The 26,147-nt window shown below is 46.6% G+C and overlaps 1 protein-coding gene across 2 annotated transcripts in view; it reads right to left on the reverse strand.

Annotated features, from left to right (window-relative positions):
* Positions 1-6,234: 6,234 nt before the first annotated feature.
* Positions 6,235-26,147, reverse strand: part of DNASE1L3 (deoxyribonuclease 1 like 3) — a 33,168-nt gene continuing 13,255 nt past the window's right edge. Inside the window, exons 2-8 of one of the 2 annotated variants that reach the window (XM_004368645.2) lie at positions 23,648-23,736; positions 19,413-19,502; positions 17,443-17,555; positions 14,164-14,276; positions 11,366-11,523; positions 6,749-6,845; positions 6,235-6,411 (exon numbers count right to left, since the gene is read on the reverse strand). In XM_004368645.2, coding sequence (XP_004368702.1) covers positions 6,295-6,411; positions 6,749-6,845; positions 11,366-11,523; positions 14,164-14,276; positions 17,443-17,555; positions 19,413-19,502; positions 23,648-23,736 — 777 coding nt within the window. In that variant the 3' untranslated portion in view covers positions 6,235-6,294. The remainder of the gene's footprint in view (positions 6,412-6,748; positions 6,846-11,365; positions 11,524-14,163; positions 14,277-17,442; positions 17,556-19,412; positions 19,503-23,647; positions 23,737-26,147) is intronic. The other variant, XM_004368646.1, reaches the window with a different exon arrangement.

Here is a 26,147-nt window from a genome sequence, read left to right on the forward strand (position 1 = left end):
AAGGCCTGAAGGCAGGAATGTGGAAGGCAAGTTTAAGGAACCACAATGAGGTTTACCTTTAGCTGTTTGTTGTTGTTGAGAACATACACACCAAAACGTACAGCAATTCAAGAATTTCTACATGTACAACTCAGTGACATTGATTACATTCTTCGAGTTGTGCAACCATTCTCAACCTCCTTTTCTAAGTTTTTCCTCCCCCATTAACATAAACTCACTGCCCAAGATTCCTTTCTAATCTTCCGAGTTACAGTTGTCAGTTTGATCCCGTGTAGATAGTTCTTAAAAGAGAATAATGCTCAAGGCTGACATTCTTCAGTAGTTAAGCTAAACTATTGTTTGGTTTTAAGATGACTTCAGGGGATATTTTTGGTTTAAGGTTTGAAGATTATCTCAGGGCAATAGTTTCAGGGGTTCATCCGGCCTCCATTGCTCCAGAAAGTCTACAGTCCATGGGAATTTGAAATTCAGTTCTGCATTTTCCCCAACGGGTTTAGCTGGGTTTTAAGGTTTTAGTTTTTGTGTCCCTTGTAGTTTTCCCGTTTTACATCCTTCAAATCTTTGACAAACTTTGGCACACTAGAGGGTGCTGTTTGTTCTTAGTAAAATGACGGTGATGGGTTTAAATTTGTAAGTTAGGGGTTTCTGTACGGAAGGGTTTCTAAAAGAAAAATTACAAGAATTCTACGATCCAATGTTTGCTGTCTTTTGCTCAAATACATTCTTTCTTGAAAGAAAAAAGATTCCTCTTGAATGCTATTGCCTTTTACTCCAAGATGGCAGAGCCAGCGTCCTCTGCGTTTAATTAACTTAATGAAAATGTCTGACTAAGAAGATCCGGCTCTGCCTTCTGGAGTCTGGAGGCCGGGAAGGGGGCAGACATTGGGCAAATAATTGCAGTTGAGATGAGGGTGAGGAAGTGGAAATACAGGACACCGGGGCAAGATGTAACTGAGGTTCCCAAAACAGATCAGGGGCTGATCAGGGAGGCCTCCCTGATTAAGGAAAGTTTAAGCTGAGTTTTGAGGAAGGAGAAGTTAGCTAAGTGAATGAAGAAAAGAGTGATCCAGGAGGAACAGCATGTGCAAAGGCCCAGAGGCATGGAGAATGGAGGAACTAAATGGTGTGGTGAGAGTATACAGAGTGGTCAAAAATGGTGTTGGCAATGTAAGTGAAGGCCAAGAAATACAGGGCCTTGTAGTCCATGGTATGGCATTGGATCTTCATCCAGGGAGAAATGGGGGGCCATTGAGGGTTTTAGGCAGGTGAAGAGATTTGATGAGGGGGATGGGATTTGCATTTTAGAAAGCTCCCTCTGGTTGCTGGGAGGAGATCAGATTGGAGGGGACAAGAGTGGAAGCAGTGGACCAAAGTCACCAAACAAGAGTTGGTGACTGGACCAGGGCAGCCCAGCCCCCTTTGCCCTTGGCCCCACGAAATCTGGTTTTTGTCTGCAGCTTTGTTTCACGCATTTGGAGACTTAGGAAACCAAGCAACCATTCGGCTGTTGTCCCATCCTGGGCACTCACTGTTTCTCAACCCCTTTCACAGAAGAGTTGAGTGGACGTGCGTGTGAATATGTGTGTGCACGCACTCATGTTCTCATGCATGCATCCTTGTTCTCTTGAAATTCTTTTAGTTTTACTTAATTTCAGTAGCATTTCTGAATCCAGAGCTTGAAGCCATGGGGCCAGGTGTGGCCTGTGCGTAAGTGACACAGGAACGCTGGCTCTCATTGTGGCCTCTGCCTTGGGACCATTCGGGTGCCTGATGGGGAGACTTGGCAGCTGTTGCAATTCTGAGCTTATCAGCAGCTCTACTTCCACCCACATACCCGCCTGGGCCAGGTGCCTTTTCTCCTTCCAGGAGGAACGAGGGACATGGCCCCCATTTTGTCACATTTTATTGGTTCCCAGCGTGGCTGAACTGGAGAAGCCCCCTCCACCCCAGCAGGGACAGGGTGAAGAGCACCAGGGAGGTGTTTCTGTGTTCAAGGCAAGAAAGGCGTATGGGCACGGAAGAAGAAATAACAATTGCTGGAAGCAGAGGCATCTTCATTTCTCTAGGCTCACTTGCCAAAATACTTGGCTGCGGTGAGTGATAAAGAAATGGAACTTTGGCAAAAATTCATTCTAAATGAGAGCAATATGTACCCAAAGACTTAAGTGGCCTACCCTTTGACCACACAAGTCCTGCTAATAAAAATATAGCTTCCATTTATTGAGTGCTTACTAGGTGCTCAGAATTTTATGTTCGTTAGTTAATTTAAATGCTACCTATGAGCTGATTTGTTTATTGTCCCCATTTTACAGATCAGGAAACTGAAGATAAGTAATCTGCTCAACGTCTCACAGCTAGTAGGGGGTACAGAATGTGGCTCCAAAGCCAGCCTGTCTCTTTATACTTAAGGAGGAATAGCAGTTGTTGTTAGGTGCTGCTGAGTCAGACTCGTAACAATCCTATGTACAATAGAACGAAACATTGGCCGGTTCTGAGCCATCCTCACAATTCTTGTTATGCTTGAGCCCATTGTTGCAGCCACTGTGTCAAATCCATCTCATTGAGGGTCCTCCTGTCTTTTACTGACCCTCTACTTTACCAAGCTTGCTGTCCTTCTCCAGGGACTGATCCCTCCTGATAACATGTCTAAAATATGTGAGACATAGTCTCGCCATCCTTGCTTCTAAGGAGCTGTCTTAGTCATCTAGTGCTGCTCCAACAGAAATACCACAAGTGGATGGCTTTGACAAAGAAAAGTTTATTCTCTCACAGTCCAGGTAGGCTACAAGTCCAAATTCAAGGCATCCCCTCCAGGGGAAGTCTTTCTCTCTCTGTTGGCTCTGGAAAGGTCCTTGTGATGCATCAGTCTTCCCTTGGTCTGGGAGCTTCTCTGTGCAGGAACCTCAGGTCTAAAAGATGCGCTGTGCTCCCGGCACTGCTTTCTTGGGGGTATGAGGTTCCCATGTGTCTCTGCTCGCTTCTTTCTTTTATATCTCAAAAGAGATTGGCTTAAGACACTATCCAATCTTGTAGACCTCATCAGTATAACCTCATCATAGTGATAGAGTTTACAACACTTAAGGAAATCACATCAGATTTACACAATCATACAATACTGGGAATCATGACCTAGCCAAGTTGACATACATATTTTTTGGGGGACACAATTCAATCCATGACAGGAGCCTTCTGGCTGTACTTCTTCCAAGACAGATTTGTTCATTCTTCTGGCTGTCTATGGTATATTCAATATTCTTTGTCAACACCATAATTCAAAGGCGTCAATTCTTCTTTGGTCTCCCTTATTCATTATCCAGTTTTCACATGCATATGAAGCAATTGAAAATACCATGGATTGGGTCAGGTGCACCTTAGTCCCCAAAGTGACATCCTTGCTTTTTTTAACACTTTAGAGAGGTCTTTTGCAGCAGATTTGCCCAGTGCAATACATCATTTGATTTCTTGACTGTTGTTTCCATGGGTGTTGATTGTGGATCCAAGTAAAATGAAATCCTTGATGACTTCAATCTTTTCTCCATTTATTGATCTTTATCAATAAGTGCTTCAGATCTTCACTTCCAGCAAGCAAGGTTGTGTTATCTACATGTCGCTGGTTGTTAATGAGTCTTCCTCCAATTCTTCATATAGTCCAGCTTCTCGTAGTATTTGCTCAGCACCCAGACTGAATCAGTATGGTGAAAGGATACAACCCTGATGCACACTTTTCCTGATTTTAAACCACTTAGTATCCCCTTGTTGTGTTCAAACGATTGCCTCTTGGTCTGAGTACAGGTTCTTCAGGAGCACAATTAAGTGTTCTGGAATTCCCATTCTTCACAATGTTATTCATAATCATGGATAAGGAGGAACAGGAGAGTGTTTTCAAAATGTGGTCCTCAGATCACTTGCATTGGAATCACCTGGGGCGGGGAGGGGCTTGTTAAAAATGCAGGTTCTTGGGCTTCACCCCAAAACCCCTAAGACAGACTCTGGGGGCCTGGAGCTTGGGGATCTGCATGTTAACTGGTTCCCTGGGATTCTAGTGCACACTAAGTTTGAGTCACTGTGGACAAAGCATCTCTGGGGCCCTGTCAAGGCTGACAGGGTGCACATGGCCAGGGTACATATCCATTCCCCAAAGGTCACAGGAATTCCTTGCTCCAGCCAGGCCAAGTGACCCCGAGGGATGACAGGATGTCTGCGACTCCATTGCGCTGTGGACAGTGAGAAGACCAGCTCTGTTCCCCCTCGCTGGCAGACTTTGCCCAGAATGAGGGCTGGCAGATGCCTGTCCCTCCGGTCACCTGTCCCCTGAACAGTGGAATGTGCCATTGCCAAGGAAGCTGTGGGGTGGCAGGAGCAGGTCAGAGCCACGACCAGCTCATTCAGCGTCTTGTCCAGCTTTCCTTGCCTTCTATCCAGCACACGGTCCCAAGCCCAGCGGCCAGGGCTCTCATCCCAGCCACACCAGCCACGGAGCTTTGCACACGGGAGCAGAAGGATGGTCCTCCCCTTCCAGAATAAGCTCATTTGTAAACTACATGCTTGACCACTTTGGACCTTGGAAGCCGGAAGTTTTCCTGGGACAGTGAGCCGGGCCTCAGGAGAGGAGGTGGCAGGAGGAGTCTCAGCAGCCTTGATACCCTCCTCCCTGCCCTCAACAAGACCCCCGAGGTGAGCTGGATGCCTGAGGAAGATGGTTTCCTCCTGCTTAAGCAGGGTCCTGCTTTTGATTTTCTTCCCTCAGTCAGATGCTACATAATCTTAAAAACCAAGTTGATGGTCTCTTTTCCTTGTATCAAAAGTCACATCGTCCGAGAAATAGTAAGATAAATAAGTGAGGGTTGGAACCGTGCGTATGGTAGGCTATACTTTATTGGTTAAGGTTACATATGGTGCTTATTTATGCATAGACTCTCTGGAAGATTACATAAACTGGTGAGAGGGGTTGCTTATGAAAAAGGAAACTAGGAGATGAGGCCAGAGTATGGCACTCCTTTCGCCTGCTTATTCTTTGTTAAACAAATCAAAACCAAACAAGTTGCCGTCCAGTCAATTCTGACTCATGGTGACCCCGTGTGTGTGGAGTAGAACTGCTCCACAGGGTTTTCAAGGCTGTGACCTTTTGTAAACGGATCACCAGGCCTTTCTTCCAAAGTGCCTCGAGGTGGGTTTGAACTGCTAATTGCTTGCATATTTTGCCATGTTCATGGACAACTCAAACAAAGAAACAGTATAAGGTAAAACAGCAAAACAAAATGGGCACCTTGGATACAGGTAAAACGGTGCCCTGTTGCTGGTCTTCCACAAGTCTCTTTGGTTGCAGAAACATAACAAAATCTCTGAGTCCCTGCCAGCCAGCTGGGCTTCTGTCGCAGGGGACCCGAAGGGGCCCTAATACTGGCCGTGGTGTGGGGTATGCGACAATAGAGGAATGGCGTATGTGGGGGCCGAGGAGTACCTCACTCAGGCTTCTAGGATGGGGTGCGGTACATGGGACAGCCAAAGCCCGGAGGGAGGGATGACATGGGGTGTGTAGGAAGACGAAGTCCCGCTGGAACATGAAGTGCAAGGTGGGAGCCTGGCGGGAGGGGAGGCAGACTGAGACACCCAGTGACAGAGACCTTGTGGGCTCCATCCGGGCTGGGATGGGAGCTCCTGCAGGATTTATAAGCAGAGGGTGGGGATGGGGTAGGATGTGGTCAGAACAGTATTTCAGAGGATGACACTGGTTGTTACTGGGGTGGCTGAGGTGGAGGAGGACGATTCAGAGGAAGGCTGGTGGGAGTGGTCATCATCTTTCATCCTGTGAGGCATGATGGGATCTGACTTCAGACATAAGGATGCAGATCCCTAAAACAGTTAGTGACCCCCAAATCATTGGGGTGTTGTTGGGGCCTTGGCGTCTCTGGTTATTTCTGGTAGAACAGGATCCACTTGTGAAGACAGAAAGCAGAAGTGCTTCTTCCTCCTGCAGCCTCTAAGGGCAGGGTTGAGCGGTGGGCCTGACAGTGGCAGTGACAGCTGGCGGGACTCTACCTCAGGGCGTGAAGACCGTCCTTTTGGACTGGAAAGTACCCACTGGGTTTCCTTTTGGACAATTCAGGGGAGGTACTGGCCCTGGGAGGGCTGATAAAAGACTCTTCTCCCAGTTTGGTTCAAGTAGGATTAAATTCAAGTAGAAAAATGAAAGCAGGTGGGCCAGTCTTTTTCCCGCGTGCAGGGAGCAGTTCATATTTGTTAAAGCTGTTTATTCAGAGGCAGGAAATGGGTAGTAAAATGGTGCTGTTGTATCTAGGAGCTTTTGGCCTTTTTTTTCTTTTTTGGAGACACTGATTTTTTGCTATTGGTTACCGCACTTGAAGACTGTAGTTTAAATTCAACCGGAAAGTGGTCGCTGACATCCAGGGCCTACACGGAGAAAAGGGAGAAAGCTTTGGGAATTAGGAGATGCCTGGGGATTACTTATGGGCCAAATACTCTCATTTTAGTGATGAACAAATTCAGGTTAAGAGAGAAAAGATATCACCAAAATCTTTCAAAGTCACCCAGTGGTACACACACTGGTGAGCATTATCCCTGGACCAACTCAATTAGAAATGCAGGCAGGTGCTCAAACCACCGAATCATAGGCATTGACACTTGAGGTCCAATGGCCCAGTGTTGTGCTTTCACTGGTGACCTCACAGGGTGACATCAATCCATCTTCCCAAGACAGTAGCATAGAAAGACAAGATGGCAGCCTTACCTCCTCTTCAGCCAACCCATAAGCTTTCTGGAAGTTGAAGATGCTGTTTGAATTGGGAACAACAGAGTTGATGATCTCTTGTCCTCTGAGAACGATCCTGGAGCAAGGGAAGGGGAGACAATCATGTTAATCCACCTGCCAATATCCAAGATAAACCAAGGTCTGTGTTTGGCAGCTGGAATTGGCTGAGCTTCTGGCCCTGGCCCTTTCAATGTCCCTGGGTGGCACCAATGGTTTGTTCTTGGCTACTAACTGAAAGGTTGGCAGTTCAAACCCACCTAGCAGCACCACAGAAGAAAGACTTGGAGATCTGCTTCCTTAAAGATGACAGCCAAGAAAACCCTATGGAATAGTTCTACTCTGTAACACATGGAGTTGCCATGAGTCAGAACTGACTCAACAGCAACGGGTTTGGTTTTTTTCTGGCCCCTCCATGTGGTGCACTAGACCTGGCTTAGCTTCTAACCTACAGAGCAGAGCCTGAGATTGCTAAATAGGACTAGTCCCTGCCATGGCCATGTGGGCACCAGGCCAGTGCTTCTCCGCGTAGGCGGGTATCCCTGGTGGTATAAGAAAAGATTTTACATGACACATGAATGCTACATGTTATGAATTTAATTGTGTCCCCTAAAAAGATAATGTTGAAGTCCTAAGTCACCTGTGAACATGACCTTGTTTGGAAATAGGGTCTTTGAAGATGTTATTAGTTTAGTTAACATGCATTCATACTGGAGTAGGGTGGATACTAATCCCATGTGAGTAGTATCCCAGTGGCGTCACCAGGGGGGTTCAGGGGGTGCGGACCACACTGGGTGACACTGTCAGAGAAGGCAACAGCAAAATGATGGTCTATACAATTTTTGTGCAGTGTTTCAGCAGAAATATATTATTTTTGTATAAAAATATCCCTGTAGTTCGTTAGGTACACCAACAAAAACATCTTTTGTAAGCCCAGTTTACAACTATCCATATACCTACAAGGCTAATTCTATGCTAATTTACTTCTAACAGGCTCCCGTCAGAGCTGTCATTATTACCCAATTATAACGACGCCTCAGATCATGTGGTTTTGTCTGCATGCCTACAAGTTACACACTGTTGTTTTCATTACTGCTGGCGTTTAAGATTTACGAGTAGCATTAGCAGAAAAAACATTACTAAGGATTCGGCATGGTCTGGGACGGGAGGAGACGCGTCGGGGAGGGGCGACAGCGTGTGTTACTGCACTGGGTGACACCAACCTTAGTGACATCACTGTGGATTCCTTATAAAAGAGGAAAAGCGACTCAGCCAGAAAGAGGGAGGACAGCCATGTGAAGATACATCTACAAGCCAAAGAAGCCCGGGGCTACCAGAGCTGAGAGAGATAAGAAAGGATCTTCCCCTACAGATTTCCGAGGGAGCACGGCCCAGCCAACACCTTGATTTGGACCTCAAGCCTCCAGAACTGTGAGACAATAAATTTCAGTTCTTACAAGCCACCCAGTTTGTGGTACATTGTCATGACAGCCCCAGGAGACCAAGGCACCACCTCACCCCACCACAACTTACATACTGAGAATGTAGTTCATTTTCCAATTATGTTTCAATGTTCTTAATTAGGTCACGGAGGAATTTTCCAATAGGGGCTGGCTTGTCTTTATATCTCCCTGGTGGAGCCCTGATGGCGCAGTGGTTAAGAACGTGGCTGCTAACCAAAAGATCAGCTAGTTCAAATCCACCAGCCGCTCCTTGGAAACTCTATGGGGCAGTTCTAGTCCGTCCTATACGATCACTATGAGTCAGAATGGACTCGATGGCAATGGGTTGGGTTTGGTTTTTGATTAAACTCCCATTTGACAAAGAGAAAGCAGGCCACAACGTCCGAGCATTCTGCAGGCAAGAGATCTAAGGCAGAATCTACCAATGTCTGGGTTTTAACCAAGTTTATTTTTACCTTCAATTACGGCAAGTGATACTGTTTTCTGACTGACTTATTATGAAGTTTCATTTAAAGCTTAGTTTGTTTCAGCGGGAAATAAATGGGTATAAAGAACCACAGTGCAGATGGGCCGCAGCGCTGACAACAAGTGCGAGCATGGCACAGACTCAGACCATCACAAGGCGAGTGACGGAGGCTGGGTCTGTGTGGCCCCAACCGACGGATGGAGAATGACAAGGAGAGCCACAAGGCCACGTCATGAGTATCCACCCCGCTTTCCCCGGTTCTGTTTTGGGTTCTGAGGAGCCCTGGTGGCGCAGTGGTGAAGCGCTCTGCTGCCAACCAAAAGGTTGGCGGTTTGAACCCACCAGCCGCTTCACGGGAGAAAGATGTGGCGGTCTGCTCTCGTAAAGATTACAGCCTTAGAAGCCCTATGGGCAGTTCTACTGCGTCCTATAGGGTCGCTACAAGTCAGCCTTGACTTGACGGCAACCGGGTTTGGTTTTTGGTTTTGATTTTGGTTTCCCATGTTTGCAATCCGCACCACCGTGGTTAACTTTGAACCTAACCACAAAGCAAGCTCCTCACATCAGGTTGAAATGTGTTAAAGTTGTTCTTTGAAACCCAGAAGCAAAGACCATGGCTGAGCCCCTCCAGTTTCTGACTTCCTCTAGTTACGTGCGTGGTGGGTCCACCATTCAGGTACCTTCTCCTGATGCTCATCTAGCTGTGACTATACTTTCTGTAAACCTAAAACAGCTAGAAAAAATAAAAGGGCATTTAAAAAACCACATGTAATCCCACCATTCTTTGGCATACACGGGTGTAAAATCAGGATCCTTTTAGTAAACAACTGTGTTTTTTTACTGTTTCCCCACCTGACCTGATGTGGTATAAACTTGTGATTCTCTTCCCTTGTGATTAACTCTTCTTCTGCATCACTATTCTCCCCTCTCCCCTGCCCCGTTTGTCAGGGGAGGAGAATGGGCCTGAGAAGGGAGGTGACCTGCCCACGGTCACGTGCTGGCGTGTGCGAGTGGCCGAGTGGCCATCTCCAACATGGGTGGGGGTGGGGAGGAGGAGGCAGTCTGGGAGCTGCTGAGTCTTCCGTGACTTCCACCTTGACTGGGCAGTTCCCAGCGCTCGGGGCTGTTTCACTTTTGAGAGCTGGAGCAATGTCTTCTGCAAAGGAAACAGCAGCCCCTGAAGCTCCTCTGAGAGGAACAAAGGAGGTCAGAGGGTAGGAATGAAAGCCAGACCTCAAAACTTGAGAAATGAGAACAACTGTCCTATTGCAGATGGCCATCTCACGCCATCTGTGCTGCAGGGTGAGTTCTGGGAACCAGGCCTCCGTGGGACCGTGGGACTGGGGCTGCTAGGGGATTCCCTGTCTTCAGTCTCTGCTGTGGGCGAGTAGCCACTGGCATTTGCACACTTCAGGTACAAGAAGTGTAGAAAATCTGTCGCCGTAGAGACTATTCTGACTCATAGGGTTTCCAAGGAGCGGCTGGTGGATTCGAGCTGCCAACATTTTGGTTAGCAGCCGAGCTCTTAACCACTGCGCCACAAAGGTAAAAGCTGCTTAAAATCTCCAAAGAGCCCTTACAAGTACAAGAGAATGCTGTTATTTACCCATATTCGTATTTAGGATTGTGTAAATACCCATTCACCCACTGGTCTCATTTTTTAGGGTTTTACCCTCAGGAAATTACAACTATGTGCATAAAGGGCAAACGCAGAATGTTCATTGCGGCAGTGTTTATAATAGCAAATTGCAAGGAATCCCAACAGAGGTGATTGGGTGAATAAACTGTATGGTGTCTTTGTGATGGAATGATTAACAGCCTACACCAGGCACGGTGCTAGCAGCAGGGTTACGTCATTTACTGTCACCTCATTTAATCCCCACGTCCACAAGTGAGGCACTTGAAGGGTTTCCGTGTACAGGTGAGGAAACTGAAGTACACAGAGCTTAAGTCTCATGGTCACAGACATAATAAGAGGTAGAGCCAGGATTTGAACCTAGGTGTGTGTCAGACTCCAAAGTCTGTACTCATCACCGCTGAGCTACGGGGCCACCATAGTACTAGGCTGACTTGTGCTCCCCTAAAATCATGTCTACCCGGAACCTCAGAATATGGCTTGATTTAGAAACAGAGTCTTTGCAGATGTAATTAGGTAAGATGAGGTTATACTGGATTAGAGCGGGCCCTAATACAATATGGCTGAAGTCCTTATAAAAAGAGAAAACAGAGGTAGACACACAGGGAGACGCCATATGACAATGGAGGCAGAGACTGGAGTGACGTGTCTACAAGCCAAGGAACGCCAAGGATTGCTGGCAACCACCAGAAGCTAGGAAGAAGCAAGGAAGGATCCCCACCTAGAGCCTTCAGAGAGAACACGGCCCTGCCAACACCTTGACTTTGGACTTCTAGCCTCCAGACCATGAGACAATAAATTCTGGTTGTTTTAAGCCACCCAGTTTGTGGTATTTTGCTCGCCAGCCCTAGGTAACTAAGAGTCATACAGTGTAAACACAGCACATGTAGCTGGTGGAGGGTCTTGAAATCTAATCGTTGCTGCTCTCTAAGCGGAGTGCCCTGGTGATGCTTCATCTGCCCAGAGGGGGCGCCCTTTCTAATGCACACCAAGGCACTGGATGGGCTGGCAGGGGTCCCCACGATGCCTTGCACCTGTCATATGCACAGTTGGTGCTCCCCTTGACTGTGGTGTCGTCTTGGTCCCCAATCAGCCAAACAAACCCGGGGTCAGTCCTCAGGCGGATGTTCTTCCAGGCCTTCTTGGGGACATAGGTGCAGCCGGCATTGAAGTCGCCCATGAAAATGAAATTCTGAAAGACACAATTGGGAACTGTCACCTGGTGGGCATTGTTGCAGGATAACTTTAGATAGAGTCCCCTAGCGAGGACTCCACCGCCCATGCCCAGTAAACAACGGGATCTGGCTTCATTTCTTTGTGCCGTTTAAAAGAAGGGGCCACGGTTTAAAACTGAGTCACCATTTTGATGAGCAGGTAAGGGTGTACAAGGGAGGGTGTTCTCAGTGGGAAGGAGGATGTTTGTGGTAGCTGTTCTCCCCTATTGTTAGTCACCACGCTTCGCTATCATTTAGCGTGCAGAGTTGGGGGGAGAGAAGAAGCCAGCTAATATATTCCTGCCCCTCTCTTGTCTCTGGCTCAAACTATTGTAGGATATAAACATAAGAATGAATCAACGCCTTTTGCTTCCAAGCAGGAAAAATGAACCTGGATGGTGTGTGTGACAGCTTTGGAACTGCTTTTTGTCCCCCACTGTCTTGACTGGGCCCTTTTTCCTGCAGAATTTCTGTCTATTGAGGCAGCAGGGATGGGTCTTAAGGTGAGGGGCCGTACGGTGATCTGTCCACCCCCATTCTGAAGCCATCAACAGAAATTTTCTATCTTGGAAGAGTTTTTCCCTCCAGGGCTCTTGGGATAGAATTTTGACATTTCAATCCAGAGGAAGTGTCAGATTTCCTTGTTTGTGCTATTGTTTGGGGCTATTGCTGACTTCAGCGTTTTCTTCAGAAACATTTTATTTTGACTTCGGTGATCCTGGTTTCCTCTGAGATTGATGCGAGTGGTTGAGGATTGCATGTCTCCGTTAACCCCTGTGATTACAGCTTCTGCTTATACTGGGCGTGATTTACTGAGCGTTCTCCGTGTGCCAGGCCCTGTGTTAAGTGTTTCATAAAGTTTAATGTAAATCTCACAACGATAACACTAGGTGGTAGATACAGGCAAGTGTGGATCAGAGGGATTAATTAAGGGACTTACTCAACTGGGAGGAACACAATTGGGAGATCAAGTGGTGAAGGTAAGAACTGAGCCCTGCTGTGCCTCACTGAAGTTCCCTCATTGCAACAGAATTTCCCCTCTTGTTCACTTTTGTGCTGACGATGCCCCTCCAGGACCTGGCACTTAATAGACGCTCGATAAATTCTCATTGAATGGGTGGATGGATCAATAATTTAAGGATGGAATGAATAGATGACTCTTTCTCTTGCCCCGTTGTCTACAAATAAACAATGAAATACACCCTTTGTGTTCTCCGTGCCCCAGCTCCGATCGACTGTCTGTGTCCACACTCCGTTTTGTTGTTAGTTGCTGTTGAGTCAGTTCCGACTCATAGCAACCCTACGTACAGCAGAACGAAACACTGCCCAGTTCTGCGCCATCCTCACAATCGTTGTTATGCTTGAGCCCATTGTTACAGCCACTGTGTCAGTCCATCTTGTTGAAGGTCTTCCTCTTTTTCATTGACCCTCTACTTTACCAAGTGTGATGTCCTTCTCCAGAGACTGGTCCCTCCTGATAACATGTCCAAAGTACGTGAGACAAAGTTTCGCCATCCTCCTCACTTCTAAGGAGCATTCTGGCTGTACTTCTTCCAAGACAGACTTGTTCGTTCTTCTGGCAGTCCATGGTATATTCAATATTCTTTGCCAACACCACAATTCAAAGGCATCAACTCTTCTTCGGTCCACACTTGACTTGACTCATTTTACACTCTAACCAGAGAACTGAGGAGGAGGAAGGGGGATTACTAGAGTCACCTCCTGAAAGGAAGAAGAGCCCTCTGGAGCCCTTCCACATTTGCCAAGAGCTTCCACAGACCCTCACAGCCACAGGTAATGGCATCTCTGATTTTCGGATGGGGACAATAAGGCCTAGAGAATGGAGGCTGCTTCCCGCTTCTGCTGAGGACAGCTCTCCATGTTTCCTTTGGAAACCACCCTTCCTCCACCTCAGTCCTGGAGGTCTGGGTGGAACTGACACAGATTCAGCCAATCAGAGCATCTCAGCCCCCTGATCACAGTGATTGGTTCAAGGATGGGCATATGACCCAATCAGAGCTGACGAGACACAATCCCAGGACACGGATCTGCTGGTGGCCATCTTGCCACCCCAAAGGTAGAGCCTGCTTGAGAAGGGAGCCCACCCAGAGGAAAGGAGAACCAAGAGATGGAAAAAAAGAGACAAACCAAGTCCTGATTTCCTTCTTTGAGCCCTGGATCCAGCTGTGCCTGAACTATTCCTGGACATTTCAGTTACATGAGCCAATAAATCTCTCTTTTCCTGGGCCAGTTTGAGCTTCTGACACTTGTAACCAAAAGACTCCTAACCTCTCTGTGCCTCACTCTTCTCACTTGCGAAGTGGGAATGATAAAAGCACCTACCTCATGGGGTTGTTGGGAGGTTGGAACAAATTTGTTCATGTCAAGCCTCAGAACAGTGCCTTGGCATGAGCTAGTCACCCAGTAAATGTTGGCAGCTGTTACTGGTAATGCAGTGTGCCGATTCCCAGGACTCTCTGGGGCAGATTTAGGAAGAAGTATATTCAAGACTGAGGAGAGGGAGTGGAGCACACAACTCCCTGGGAGCTACTCATCCCATCCGAGGACAAGATTCTGGTCTTGTTAGATGGGAATTTGACAAACAAGAGGGTCATCACCTGAGCGTTCCAGAGTTTTTTCACATCCATGTAGACATCAGCCAGCTCATCGATCTCCTTAACGGATGTCTCGGGAGTGGTGTGCAGGGGGACAATCACGAAGTCCTTGACAGCTGAGGGGCAAGAGAGAGCGGGAAGTCACACACTGCCCCATCCAGGTCACAGGAACCCTGCTCCAGGACAACGGGCCTCTCACAGAGGCACAGGCTGCATGTGGTGTCTGGGTCTCCCCACTTCCAGAGGGTCCAGCCAGTGGCTGAGACTGGTGTAGTGGTTAAGAGCGCAGCTGCTAACCAAAAGGTCGGCAGTTTGAATCCAACAGCTGCTCCTCGGGAGCCCGATGGGGCAGTTCTACTCTGTCCTACAGGGTCGCTATGAGTCGGAATTGACTCGACGGCAATGGGCTTTTTGTTTTTTAGAGTCATTCGGCTGCTTATTTTTAATACCTGAAAGCCTCTTTTCTCCCACTTGCCCTTCATGACCACAGAGAAAGCTGTGAGACGCTGCTGTCTGCTGATACTGTACGTGTGTTTTTCTCATTTTATGCGAATCTGTATTTTCTAAAACAATAATGAGCCTGTTTGGCTTTTGGACTAAGGAAAAAGAATTTTTTTATAATTAAAAAAAATTGACATTTGCCACTTTATACTCCTTTTGTAATCAGGGGAGATAAAAAACATAAAATTATTTTAAAAATACAGTGGTCTTGTTGGAGTGTTTAAAAACCTCACCGCAGCAGGAGGGGTGGAGAGACCCTGCTTGTGGGGATGTGGGTCAGCCACCGATGGTGCCGCGCCCCCCCTACCAAGAGCAGCTGATGTCCTCTGAGCGCCACCACCTGGGGCTTCCCCGTCATCTGCCGCTGGGTCCCCACTCCGGCCTCATGAGCTGGGGGCTGCTGGGTGGTCACGTAGCTGCTCAGTGGGCAGCAGGACTTGGACCCAGGCCGCCTGTCTCCAGGACCCACACTCTACTCCCCCATCCACCTCTTGGGCCCTCTGGGCCCTCCTTCCCACCACAGAGCTTCTGTGCTCACAGTTTCTTCTGCGTGGTCACCCCATCTAAGGTGGAGCCCCCCGCTATTCCACGCAACCTGCTTCCTTCCTCTGTGCTCTGAAATGATATTCCTTTGTTTCTCTGTTTGGCCCACTAGAATGTAAGCTCTCTGAGGGCAGGCTTATCTGTCTGGTTCACCCCCTCGGCCCTAGCCCATTGGAGGTGCTCAGAAGTGTTTGTTGTCTGAATGCATGCATGAATGAATGAATGAGAAGACAGATCTACAGCTAACTCCTTCATCTTTGATCCCAATAGAGAGGACATAGGAGGTTTTCTTGTACAGCATAGAGAACTCCAACCAGGCCATGGACGGTGGTGTCCCAAAGGAGAGAGGGAGGGGCACAGGCTGGGGAGGAAAAGCAGCGGCTCCGGGAAAACAGGTTTGTTCAGCAGTTCACAAAGGCCCAGGGCCCTCTTTGAAAAGAAGTAATCATTTAGGGAGGCCCTCTCCAAACCCTGCCCTGGTCAGCCACGTGTGATTGGCATGCCGGACAGAGATGACAATGGCACGTGCTCTCTGAAGGGCATTTCTTGTCCTCAATAGCCCCCACCTCCTTGTTTAATTTCCCCACTGTATCCCTGTGTTTATTTTCCTGAATAAGCACTCTCCCCATGAGCTACTTAGCTCTGGTTAATGGCTAACTTCACAGGTCAGGATGTTTGTATTTGTGTTCTGTAAGCATAGATGTACATACTTACAGCTCTGCATATATCTATTAAGTCATTACCTGTCCCCCGTACTACACCTTAACTTCACAAGGGGAGGGACCTTGTCTGTCTCGTCTGGTGCCTGGCACAGGGCCTGGCATGTAGTAGGTGCTGAATAAATATTTGATTCTATGTAGTTCCCATCTGCGAACGGAGTTGAATTCTCGACTTTCCACCGAGTGCAGTATAATGGTTAAGAGCATGGGCGCCTAAGATGGTAGCTGGGGTGAAAACCCTGGCGTATCCACTTCAATAGCTGGGCAACCTTGGACAAGTGACTTCATCTTTTTAAGCCTCAGTTTCCTCAACTGTAAAGTGGAAATAATCCTAGTTCCTACCTTGTAGGATTGTTGCAAGACTTACAGGAGGCCATGCATGGATGACAGCTGGCGCTTACTCAGGGATCAATAATTGTTAGTGGCTAGGAGCCCTGGCACAACTGTTAAGCGCTCTGTCGCTAACGGAAAGGTCGGCGGTGCAAACCCACCCAGCCACTCTGTGGGGGAAAGGCCTGGTGATCTGTTCCCGTAAAGATTACAACCTAGAAAACCCTCTGGGGCAGTGCTACTCTGTCACACGGAGTCGCTATGAGTCGAAAATTGACTTGATGGCACCTAACAACAACAACCAAAACAACAACAGTACAAGTAGTAGGAATCCCCGGGTGGCACAAATGGGTAATGCACTTGGCTGAACTGAAAGCCTGGAGGGTCAGGTTCACCCAGAGGTGCCTTGGAAGAAAGGCCTGGTGATCTGGGGAAAAAAATCAGCCATTGAAAACCCTATGGTTTTCTTCTCTGACACACACGGGGTCACCATGAGTCGGGGTTGCCTAGGCAGCAACTGGTAGTACAAGTATGATTGTTGCTAAGTTCAGGATGTGATCCGTGTGAATTTCCTCTCTACCCCCAGTCTGTGGGGGGAAACTGTGATGGAGTGACTGGAGAGGCTGGGGGCCCATCTTTGCTGGCCATCACTTGGGATGAAGGAACAGTTGTACATGATGGAGACTGAGGAATTGCAGTAAATCATTTCCACCAGCCTAAGTGCTCCAGAGAGAGAGATACCACTGATTCTAGAGAAGAGTTCCAGGGCAGGGGGGTCTTGAGTCGTGGCATTCTGAGAAGTGAGCCTGCTGCCATCAAACTAAACTGCATCCTCTACATTGAGGTATTAAAAGATGTTCTTGGTTGTTGTCCCAAGCCTGTTGCCACCCTAAAGATGCTGCATAAACCCTGGAATGGCAGTCACACTCCGAGGTGCTGCCCATTCAGGGACGGATTATCCAGGAAGCAAGGTGTGCAAGGGCTTACTTGTGCTTATTTACTAATCTGTAGAGCATACTTTCTTGATGTGGTGAAACCCATGTGAAGTTGTGCAGTACAGGTTAGCGAGTAAACACAACTAAGCCCGTTTATACCTTGTTTACTGGGTAATCCGCCCCTGCGCCCATTCTTGGGGTCTCTGAGTGGATCCAGGCTCCCTCATCATGCACGAGAGGACTGTGGGTCTCACCAGTGTGGGGCGACTGAAACCAGATCACAAAGGGCTCCCTGGAAAACACGTCTTCATTTCCATTCTGATTGTCATGGTAGAGGTAGCTTTTCTTCACAGACACCAGCTTTTCCCTAGAAGAGAAATAAGGAAGTCCCCCAAGCTGAGTTTGTTCTGTTTTCTTACTTCTTTCAAGAAGCAGAGACTTCCGCTCCCAAGGCTTTGTTAGCCTCCGGAGCTGGCTCAAGCCCTGGAAGGGATCTTTTTTTAAAAAAAAAAAATTTATTTTTTGTTGTTAAGAATATACACAGCAGAACATACATCAATTCAACAACTCCTACATGCACAATTCACTGTCATTGATTACACTCTTCAGATTGTGCAATCATTCTCATCCTCTTTTTCTGAATTGTTCCTCCCCCATTAACATAAACTCACTGCATCCTAAGTTTTCTATCTTCTCTTTCAAGTTGCTGCTGTCAATTTGATCCAATAGATAGTTCTTTAAAAGAGCACAATGCTCAAGGCAGATATTCTTTTTTTTTTTAATTAAAAAGTTTTTTAAATTGTACTTTAGATGAAGGTTTACAGAGAAAACTAGTTTCTCATTAAACAAATAATAACCTATTGTTTTGTGACATTGGCTGCCAATCCCATGACATGTCAACACTCTCCACTTCTTGACCTTGGGTTCCCCATTACCAACTTTCCTGTCCCCTCCTGCCTTCCCGTCCTTGCCCCTGTGCTAGTGTGCCCATTTAATCTCACTTTGTTTTATGGGCCTGTCTAATCTTTGACTGAAGGGTGAACCTCACGAGTAACGTCATTACTGTGCTATAAATGTGTCTGGGAGCCATACTCTCAGGGTTTCTCCAGTCTCTGTCACACCAGTAAGTCTGCTTTTTTTTTTTTTTTTTTGTGAGTTAGAATTTTGTTCTACATTTTTCTCCAGCTCTGTCCAGGACCCTCTATTGTGATCCCTGTCAGAGCAGTCAGTGGTGGTGCCGGGCACCATCTAGTTGTGCTGGACTCACTCTGGTGGAGGCTGTGGTAGATGTGGTCCATTAGTCCTTTTGACTAATCTTTTCCTTGTGTCTTTTGTTTTCATCCTTCTCCCTTGCTCCAGACGGGGTGAGACCAGTGGAGTGAGTATCTTAGATGGCTGCTCACAAGCTTTTAATACCCCAGACTACTCACCAAAGTATAATGTAATTCTTTATAAACTATGTTGTGCCAATTGAACTAGATGTCCCCTGAGACCATGGTCACCACAGCCCTCAGCCCAGTAATTTGGTCCCTCAGGGAGTTTGGATGTGTCTGTGGAGCTTCCATGATCTTGCAAGGCAGATATTCTTTACTAATTAAGCTAAACTATTGTTTGGTTTAAAGAAGACTTCAGGGGGTATTTTTGATTTAAGGTTTAAAGATCCTCTCAGGGCAATAGCTTCAGGAGTTCATTCAGCCTCAATGGCTCCAAAAGTCTGGATTCCGTGAGAGTTTGAAATTCTCCTGGAAGGGATCTTTTGCGAGAGCAAGGCTGAGACAACCCTTCTCAGTCATGGCTGGAGCCCTTTGGGAACTGAGAGCCTGAGCTGTAGTCCTTATCTGGGGAACCCACAAACGAATGTCCAGACTTAACAAAAATCACTAGCAGAAAGAAGACAAGAATGTGAGACTCAGGAGTCAGCCATGCTAGGCAGCTCGGGTTTCCAGGCCTACACCAGAACTTGACTATGAAAAATAAAGAACCATTGATCTAGACAACCATTGATCCAGCCAACAAATAAGTTGTTAGGAAGCTGCTTGCGTTTTCTAGTTTGAAGAGTTAATACTTTGCATCGGTCTCAATTCTGACAGCAATTATTTTGATGAATATTGAGAACTGGTTAGAGATCAAAATCAGGTTTTGAGGAAAAGATAGGCATGGTGATTGAATTCACAGACTTAATTTATAAGTGGACTGTGTTCCGGGTGGCATAGAATGTACTTACCTATAGAGAAAGGCATATTGCTCTTTGTATGTGTTTCTTCCCAGCCGAGAGCTGATCACGTAGTTGTATTTTATGCCTCTCCTTGAATTTCTAGAAAACATAAGGATTTCTCATTGCATCTTAAAGAATAAACATTTCCTCATTGCATGCATTCCCCTCTCTCCAATCTGCCTCCCTATTCCTGATGGCATCATGTGGAAGGGCTTCTCTTCACTCTAACCTTTGCTTAATGGGCATTTGAATCTAACAAAAAGGGCCACCGCGGACTGGGAATGTAATGCCTGCCAAGATCTGTACAGCCATTATTTCTTGTCCTTACAAGGTAGGTAGTACTGTTACCGCCTCTTTATAGCTTGCAAGTGCAAAGCTGGGATTTGAACCCAGGTCTGATTCACTCCAAAGCCCACTTGCTTTGCCCTGCACCTCTGGCCCTCAAGACCATAGAGGATTCGGGCCAGAATCAGTCCCAAACCCCAATGTGGTCCATGGCTGGGGCTGTAGCTCATTCTTCTTGGTGGAGTAAGGCCCACTGGGTCACCCCGTCCATGCACCACTTCTGTATTTATTACATGCAGGGTTCCTAGTAAAGCTTTAGTTGGACAGTCTCTCCAACTCCGAAAACCGCCAAGCATTTTCTCGCACGTCCTGTGACTATGACTTCAAATCAGCTGTTCTTTACCTCCCAGGGGCTGGGGATGCGGCAGTGGAGTCTCGTTGACCCCACCCCTCACCTCCAAGGGGGAAACTCAACTCTCTCTGTGCGTTTTCCAGACCTGCTGATAACCCTACCCTGGGCAGCGCCTGACACGGTTTCACTCCATCTACCTGCAAAAAAGACCTGGGGCATGGCTAAAGCTGTGGCGTATTCTCAAATTCAGTTGGATAAAAACAGGTGGTATTTAGGGGCAAACTTAGACCCTACAGAAATTTCTGAGGCTTCAGATGCGTGTTTTTGGGTAGACCTGGCCGTTGGGGCCCAAGGGTGCAAACAGTGGATTCAGCTGGGCTTTCAGCTTGCAAAGGCTGGCCCTGTTTTGAATCTAGCCTGCCAAGTCCTGGCTTGGCAAACTTCTTGCAGTGACTCAGCCAAGGGTGACTAAGGCACCTTGGCTTGTGGGGGGATAAGGGGATGAATAAACAGACTTGGCTTGTCCTTTCAAGGTGGGTAGTATTGTTACCTCCTCTTTATAGCTTGCAAGTGCAAAGCTGGGAATTGAACCCAGGTCTGACTCACTCCAAAGCCCACTTGCTTTGTTCTGTACCTCTGACCCTCAAGACGATAGAGGATTTGGGCCAGAATCAGTTCCAGATCCCACTATGGTCCATGGTTGGGGCTGTAGCTCATACTTCTGGCCCCCGCATACCACAGCACACTCTAGGCGGGTTGGGGAGCACTCAGGCCATGCTGGAGGATGGAAAAACTTGCCCCAGACAGACTGTGGGGAAAGCCTGGAGCTCATCTGGCCCCTCAGTCCTCTATGCTCCTGAAAACTGATTAGAGCCCCTCCAAGAAGAGCTGAGTGGGGCTCAGCTGGCTTTGGACTCAGACTTGACCCAGGTTCAAAGTAGGCTGTCTGTTCCTCAGCTCCCTGGGCTATAAGAAAAACAGTAATAGTACCTGCCCCACAGGGTTGTTGTAGGGAGAACAGACGTAAATTGATTAACAAGATGCCCGACACATAGGGTCAGTGGTTGCTGTTAACATGTGTTAAACCTGGACCATTACCTGTCTTTATAATGCGTCCCTTCCTCTTGCTAAGGAGCCCTGGTGGCGCAGTGCTTAAAGTGGTCCACTGCTAACCAAAGGTCTGTGGTTTGAACCCACCAGCCGCTCTTCGGAAGAAAGATGTGACAATCTACTTCCGTAACAATGTGCAGACTTGGAAACGCTATAGGGTCGCTGTGAGTCGGAATCACTCCACAGCGACAGGTTTGGTTTGGTTGGTTCCTCTGACTAGTAATAGAAACCGCTAGCACTGACTGGGCACAGCTCAGGCACTGTTAACCACTAGTCTGCATGGTTTAATTTAATGATCACTAAGTCCCAGGAAGGTGTTTCTATCATCAGCCCTGTTTTACAGATGGAGACAATGAGGCATAAAGAGGCTCAGTAACTTGCCCGAGGTCATGGCAGAGCCAGGATCCAAATCCAGGTGGTCTGAGCTGGGTGGGCTCCTAACCCCCAGGCTACACTCCCGCTTTGAAAGGCAAAGAGCAGATCCAGAAATGGAAGACAGGTGGAGGCTGAAACGGAGAGGCTCTGCTCTGACCCATTATTTTCAGATGCGGAAACTGAGGCTGAGAGTGGGTGGGGCAAGACCAGGAGGCCCTCTGTGCGAAGGTCAGTGTCCACAGCTGTTCCGCCCCGGGACTAATGACTCTGGACTGCCCCTTTATTTTTCAAAAACAGTGTGAGTTTTTCTAATTATCGAAGTACACTAATGGCCAGATGATAGGGTCACTGAGTCAGGATCGACTTGATGGCAGCGAGTTACAGAGTACTGTTTGTTAAACTGGAAACCCTGCTGGTGTAGTGGTTAAGAGCTATGGCTGTTAACCAAAAGGTCGGCAGTTCAAATCCACCAGGCGCTCCTTGGAAACTCTATGGGGCGGTCCCACTCTGTCCTATTGTATCGCTATGAGTCGGAATCGACTCAACGGCAATGGCTTTGGTTTGTTAAATCTAGGTGGTGGATACATGGCTGCTTGTTATATGAGTCTCTGTGCTTTTAAGATTGTTTGAACTGTTTAATAAGAGAAAGGGAGGTGTAACATTCTCAGTGTGGAGAACTTGGAAAATACAGAAAATATATAGAAGAAGCTACATGTAAATCCCTTGTAAATTTGTATCCTGAGATAGCCACTGTCAAAATTTTGTTGTGTTTTCTTTGAATTTTTTACATGTATTTTTAACATAATTCGGCTACGCAGTACATACTATTGTGTACCCTGATTTGTTGCTTCATCTTATAATGCAGCTACAGTAGAAACCTTATATTCTGGGTTTTGAAAAATCACCCTGGAAGCTTGTTAAAATACAATTCCCCTCTCACAGATGTTCTCATTCAATAGATCTGGGGTCTATGAATATGCATTTTTAACTCACTCTCCTGGGTGACTGCCAGGTTAGGGTGGTGGTGGGGGGGTCTGCTGATCATTCTATGACAAAGAATACAAATCATAAATATTACCCAATGAGTGCATTTTTTAAATTAATTTTTAAATTATGAAATGAATTCAGACTTGTTACGAAATATTAAAATCCTACAAAAGTAAACAAAATAAAGAGCAAATACTCCCCATTCCTTCAGTGGGTCCCCCTCGCCCCTCACTGTTCTCCAATCATACTCCGAGAAGTAATCACTATTAACAATTTGGAAGTACATCCTTCCAGTCTTTCTTCTATGCTCTTGCAGGCATTACCCGTTGCCATGGAGCTGATTGCGCCTGATAGAAACCCCGTACGACAGAGTAGAACTGCCCCGTAGGGTTTCGAAGGCTGTAATCTTTACGGAAGCGGACTACCGCATCTTTCTCCCACGGAGTGGCTAGTGGGTTCCAACCACTGACCTCCTGTTAGCAGTCGAGTGTTTAACCATTTTGCCACCAGGTCTCCTAATGCAAACACTACCACAGCCTTGTCTGTGTCTAGCGTGATGTGACTGCCGAAATGGTCTACCGAACCTGCGGTTCTGGGCTTGCTTTTTTTAATTTATGGTGGCCATCTTTCCATGCTGGCATATGCTCTAACTTATAGCTCTAACTTATTTAGTAGTAAGCATGATTTTTTTTTATTGTGGTAAAATACATTTAGGATAAAACATTTGCCATTTCAGTGGAGTACGATTTTTAACAGCTGCATAATATTCCAGCTACATGATTTTATTAAATTTTTTTCTATGGTTAGCATTCAATCTTTTCTTTATAACCGTACTTCAGAGTCCAGCCTCTTACCTGCTTCTTTCATTTCTCTTTCTATCTTGCTCCTCACCTATTTTCCCTATTTTGCTTTATCGTGTGAAAACCAGAAGGTTGCAAGTTCTCAAGACCATGGCTAATGGAGTTGAAGCCTCGGAAGCTCTAGCCACGTGCCCTGGTGGTCAGGGGAAGCACAGGCTACCACACCAGTTTCAGTTTCCTGGGGCTTTTCAGGTGCCCTCGCATCTGATCTCGAGCCTGTAGAGGGCTGGGCCCCCACTCCCCCCACCCCCCACTTTCCAGCTCCTCGTCTTTACCCATTCAGCTGCTTCATCAGAGTGGGGCAGATCATGTTGTTACTGTCCTTGATTTCCATCAGGAGTATGATGTCACAGCGTTTGATGACCTGCAGAGAGAGAATTCCCAGGTGTCTGAGGCCATTTGTTAATAATAGTGAACCTTTTATTGGGCTCTTACTATATTTTAGGTATCACTTTGGGTGCTTTATTATATGAATCATTTCTTCCCTGGAAGAAATGAAGGACTTCCTGAGGTAGGTGCTATATTATGTCGCTTTTAAAGATGAGGAGCCTGAGGCTCAAGGAAAGCTATGTAAATGACCCGAAGTCACCCAGCTAGAAAGTAGCCAAGGTGGAATTTGAACCCAGGCAATCCACATCCAGAGACCATGATCATGACCCCCCAAATTCTACCTCTCATCTTTGCTTGAATAATTACAGTAATAATACCCATTGCCTTACGAGTCAATTCCGACTCATCGCAACACTATAGGACAGAGTAGAACTGCCACATAGGGTTTCCAAGGAGCGGTTGGTGGATTCAAACTGCCAACCTTCTGGTTAGCAGCCTGAACTCTTCTTTTTTTTTTTTTTAATTGTTGTTCTTTAAGTGAACGCTTACATTTCAAGTTAGTCTCTCATACAAAAATTTACACATACATTGCTTTGTGACCCTAATTGCTCTCCCTATACTATGACAGCACACTCCTCCTTTCTACCCCTGATCTCCCATGTCCATTCAACCCGCTCCTGACCCTCTCTGCCTTTTCATCTTAGCTCCAGACAGAGCTGCCCATTTAGTCTCATGTATCTACTTGTGCTAAGAAGCACGCTCTTTTTATGTCCCACAGTCCAATCATTTTACATCCCATAGTCCAGTCTAATCTTTGTCTGAACAGTTGGCCTCAGGAATGTTTTAGCTCTGGATTGACAGAGAGTCTGGGGGCCATGCCTTCGGGGTTCCTCCAATCTCAGTCAGACCATTAAGTCTGGTCTTTTTACTAGAATTTGAGTTCTGCACCCCACCTTTCTCCTGCTCCATCAGGGACTCTGTTGTGTTCCCGGTCAGGGCAGTCGGTGGTGGTAGCCGGGCACCGTTTAGTTCTTCTGGTCTCAGGCTGATGAAGTCTTTGGTTTATGTGGCCCTTTTTGTCTCTTTGGCTAATAGTTTCCTTGTGTCTTTGGTGTTCTTCATTCTCCTTTACTCTAGGTGGAGTGGGACCAATTGATGCATCCCAGATGGCCGCTCGCTAGCTTTTAAGACCCCAGATGCCACTCACCAAAGTAGGATGCAGAACATTTTCTTAATAAACTTTATTATGCCAATTGACCTACAGGTCCCCTGAAAGCATAGTCCCAGATCCCTGCTCCTGCTACTCTGTCCCTCGAAGTGTTTGGTTGTATTCAGGAACTTTTTTAGCTTTGGTTTAGTCCAGTTGTGCTGTCCTTCCCTTCACCTAAGATAATTCTTGTCTACTGTCTAGTTAGTGAATAACCCTCTCCCTCCCTCCCCACCCTTGTAACCATCAAAGAATGTTTTCTTCTGTGTTTAAACCTTTCCTTGAGTTCTTATAATAGTGGTCTTATACAATATTCGTCCTTCTGTGACTGACTAAATTCACGCAGCATAATGCCTTCCAGATTCTTCCATGTTATGTTTCATGGATTCATCAGTGTTCTTTATCGTTGCGTAGTATTCCGTTGTGTGAATATACCATAATTTGTTTATCTATTCATCAGTTGATGGGCACCTAGGTTGGTTCCATCTTTTTGCTATCATGAACAGTGCTGCAATGAACATTGGTGTGCATGTATCTATTCGTGTGATGACTCTCATTTCTCTAGGATATATGCCAAGAAGCGGGATTGCTGGATTGTATGGTACCTTTATTTCTAGCTTTTTAAGGAAGTGCCAAATCGATTTCCAAAGTGGTTGTACCACTTTACATTCCCACCAACAGTGTATAAGTGTTCCAGTCTCTCCACAACCTCTCCCACATTTATTATTTTGTGTTTTTTGGATTAATGCTAGCATTGTCGGGGTGAGATGGTATCTCATTGCACTTTTGATTTGCATTTCTCTAATGGCTAATGATCATGAGCATTTCCTCATCTAGCACCTGAATGTCTTCTTTGGGGAAGTGCCTGTTCATATCCTTTGCCCAAGATTTAATCGAGGTATTTGTCTTTTCGTTGTTGAGGTTTTGCAGTATCTTGTAGATTTTAGAGATTAGATGCTGATGGGATTTGTCATAGCCAAAATTTTTTTCCCAGTCTGTAGATTGTCTTTTTGCTCTTTTGATGAGCGTAAGTGTTTGATTTTTAGGAGCTCCCAGTTATCTAGTCTGCCTTCTGGTGTTTGTGCATTGTTACTTATGGTTTGTATTCTGTTTATGCCGTGTATTAGGGCTCCTAGCGTTGTCCCTGTTTTTTCTTCCATGAGCTTTATCGTTTTCGATTTGATATTTAGGTCTTTGATCCATTTTGAGTTAGTTCTTGTGCATGGTAGTATGGGTCT

This window comes from Trichechus manatus, unplaced genomic scaffold (genome assembly GCF_000243295.1).
Source record: "Trichechus manatus latirostris isolate Lorelei unplaced genomic scaffold, TriManLat1.0 scaffold00001, whole genome shotgun sequence".
Taxonomy (NCBI): domain Eukaryota; kingdom Metazoa; phylum Chordata; class Mammalia; order Sirenia; family Trichechidae; genus Trichechus; species Trichechus manatus.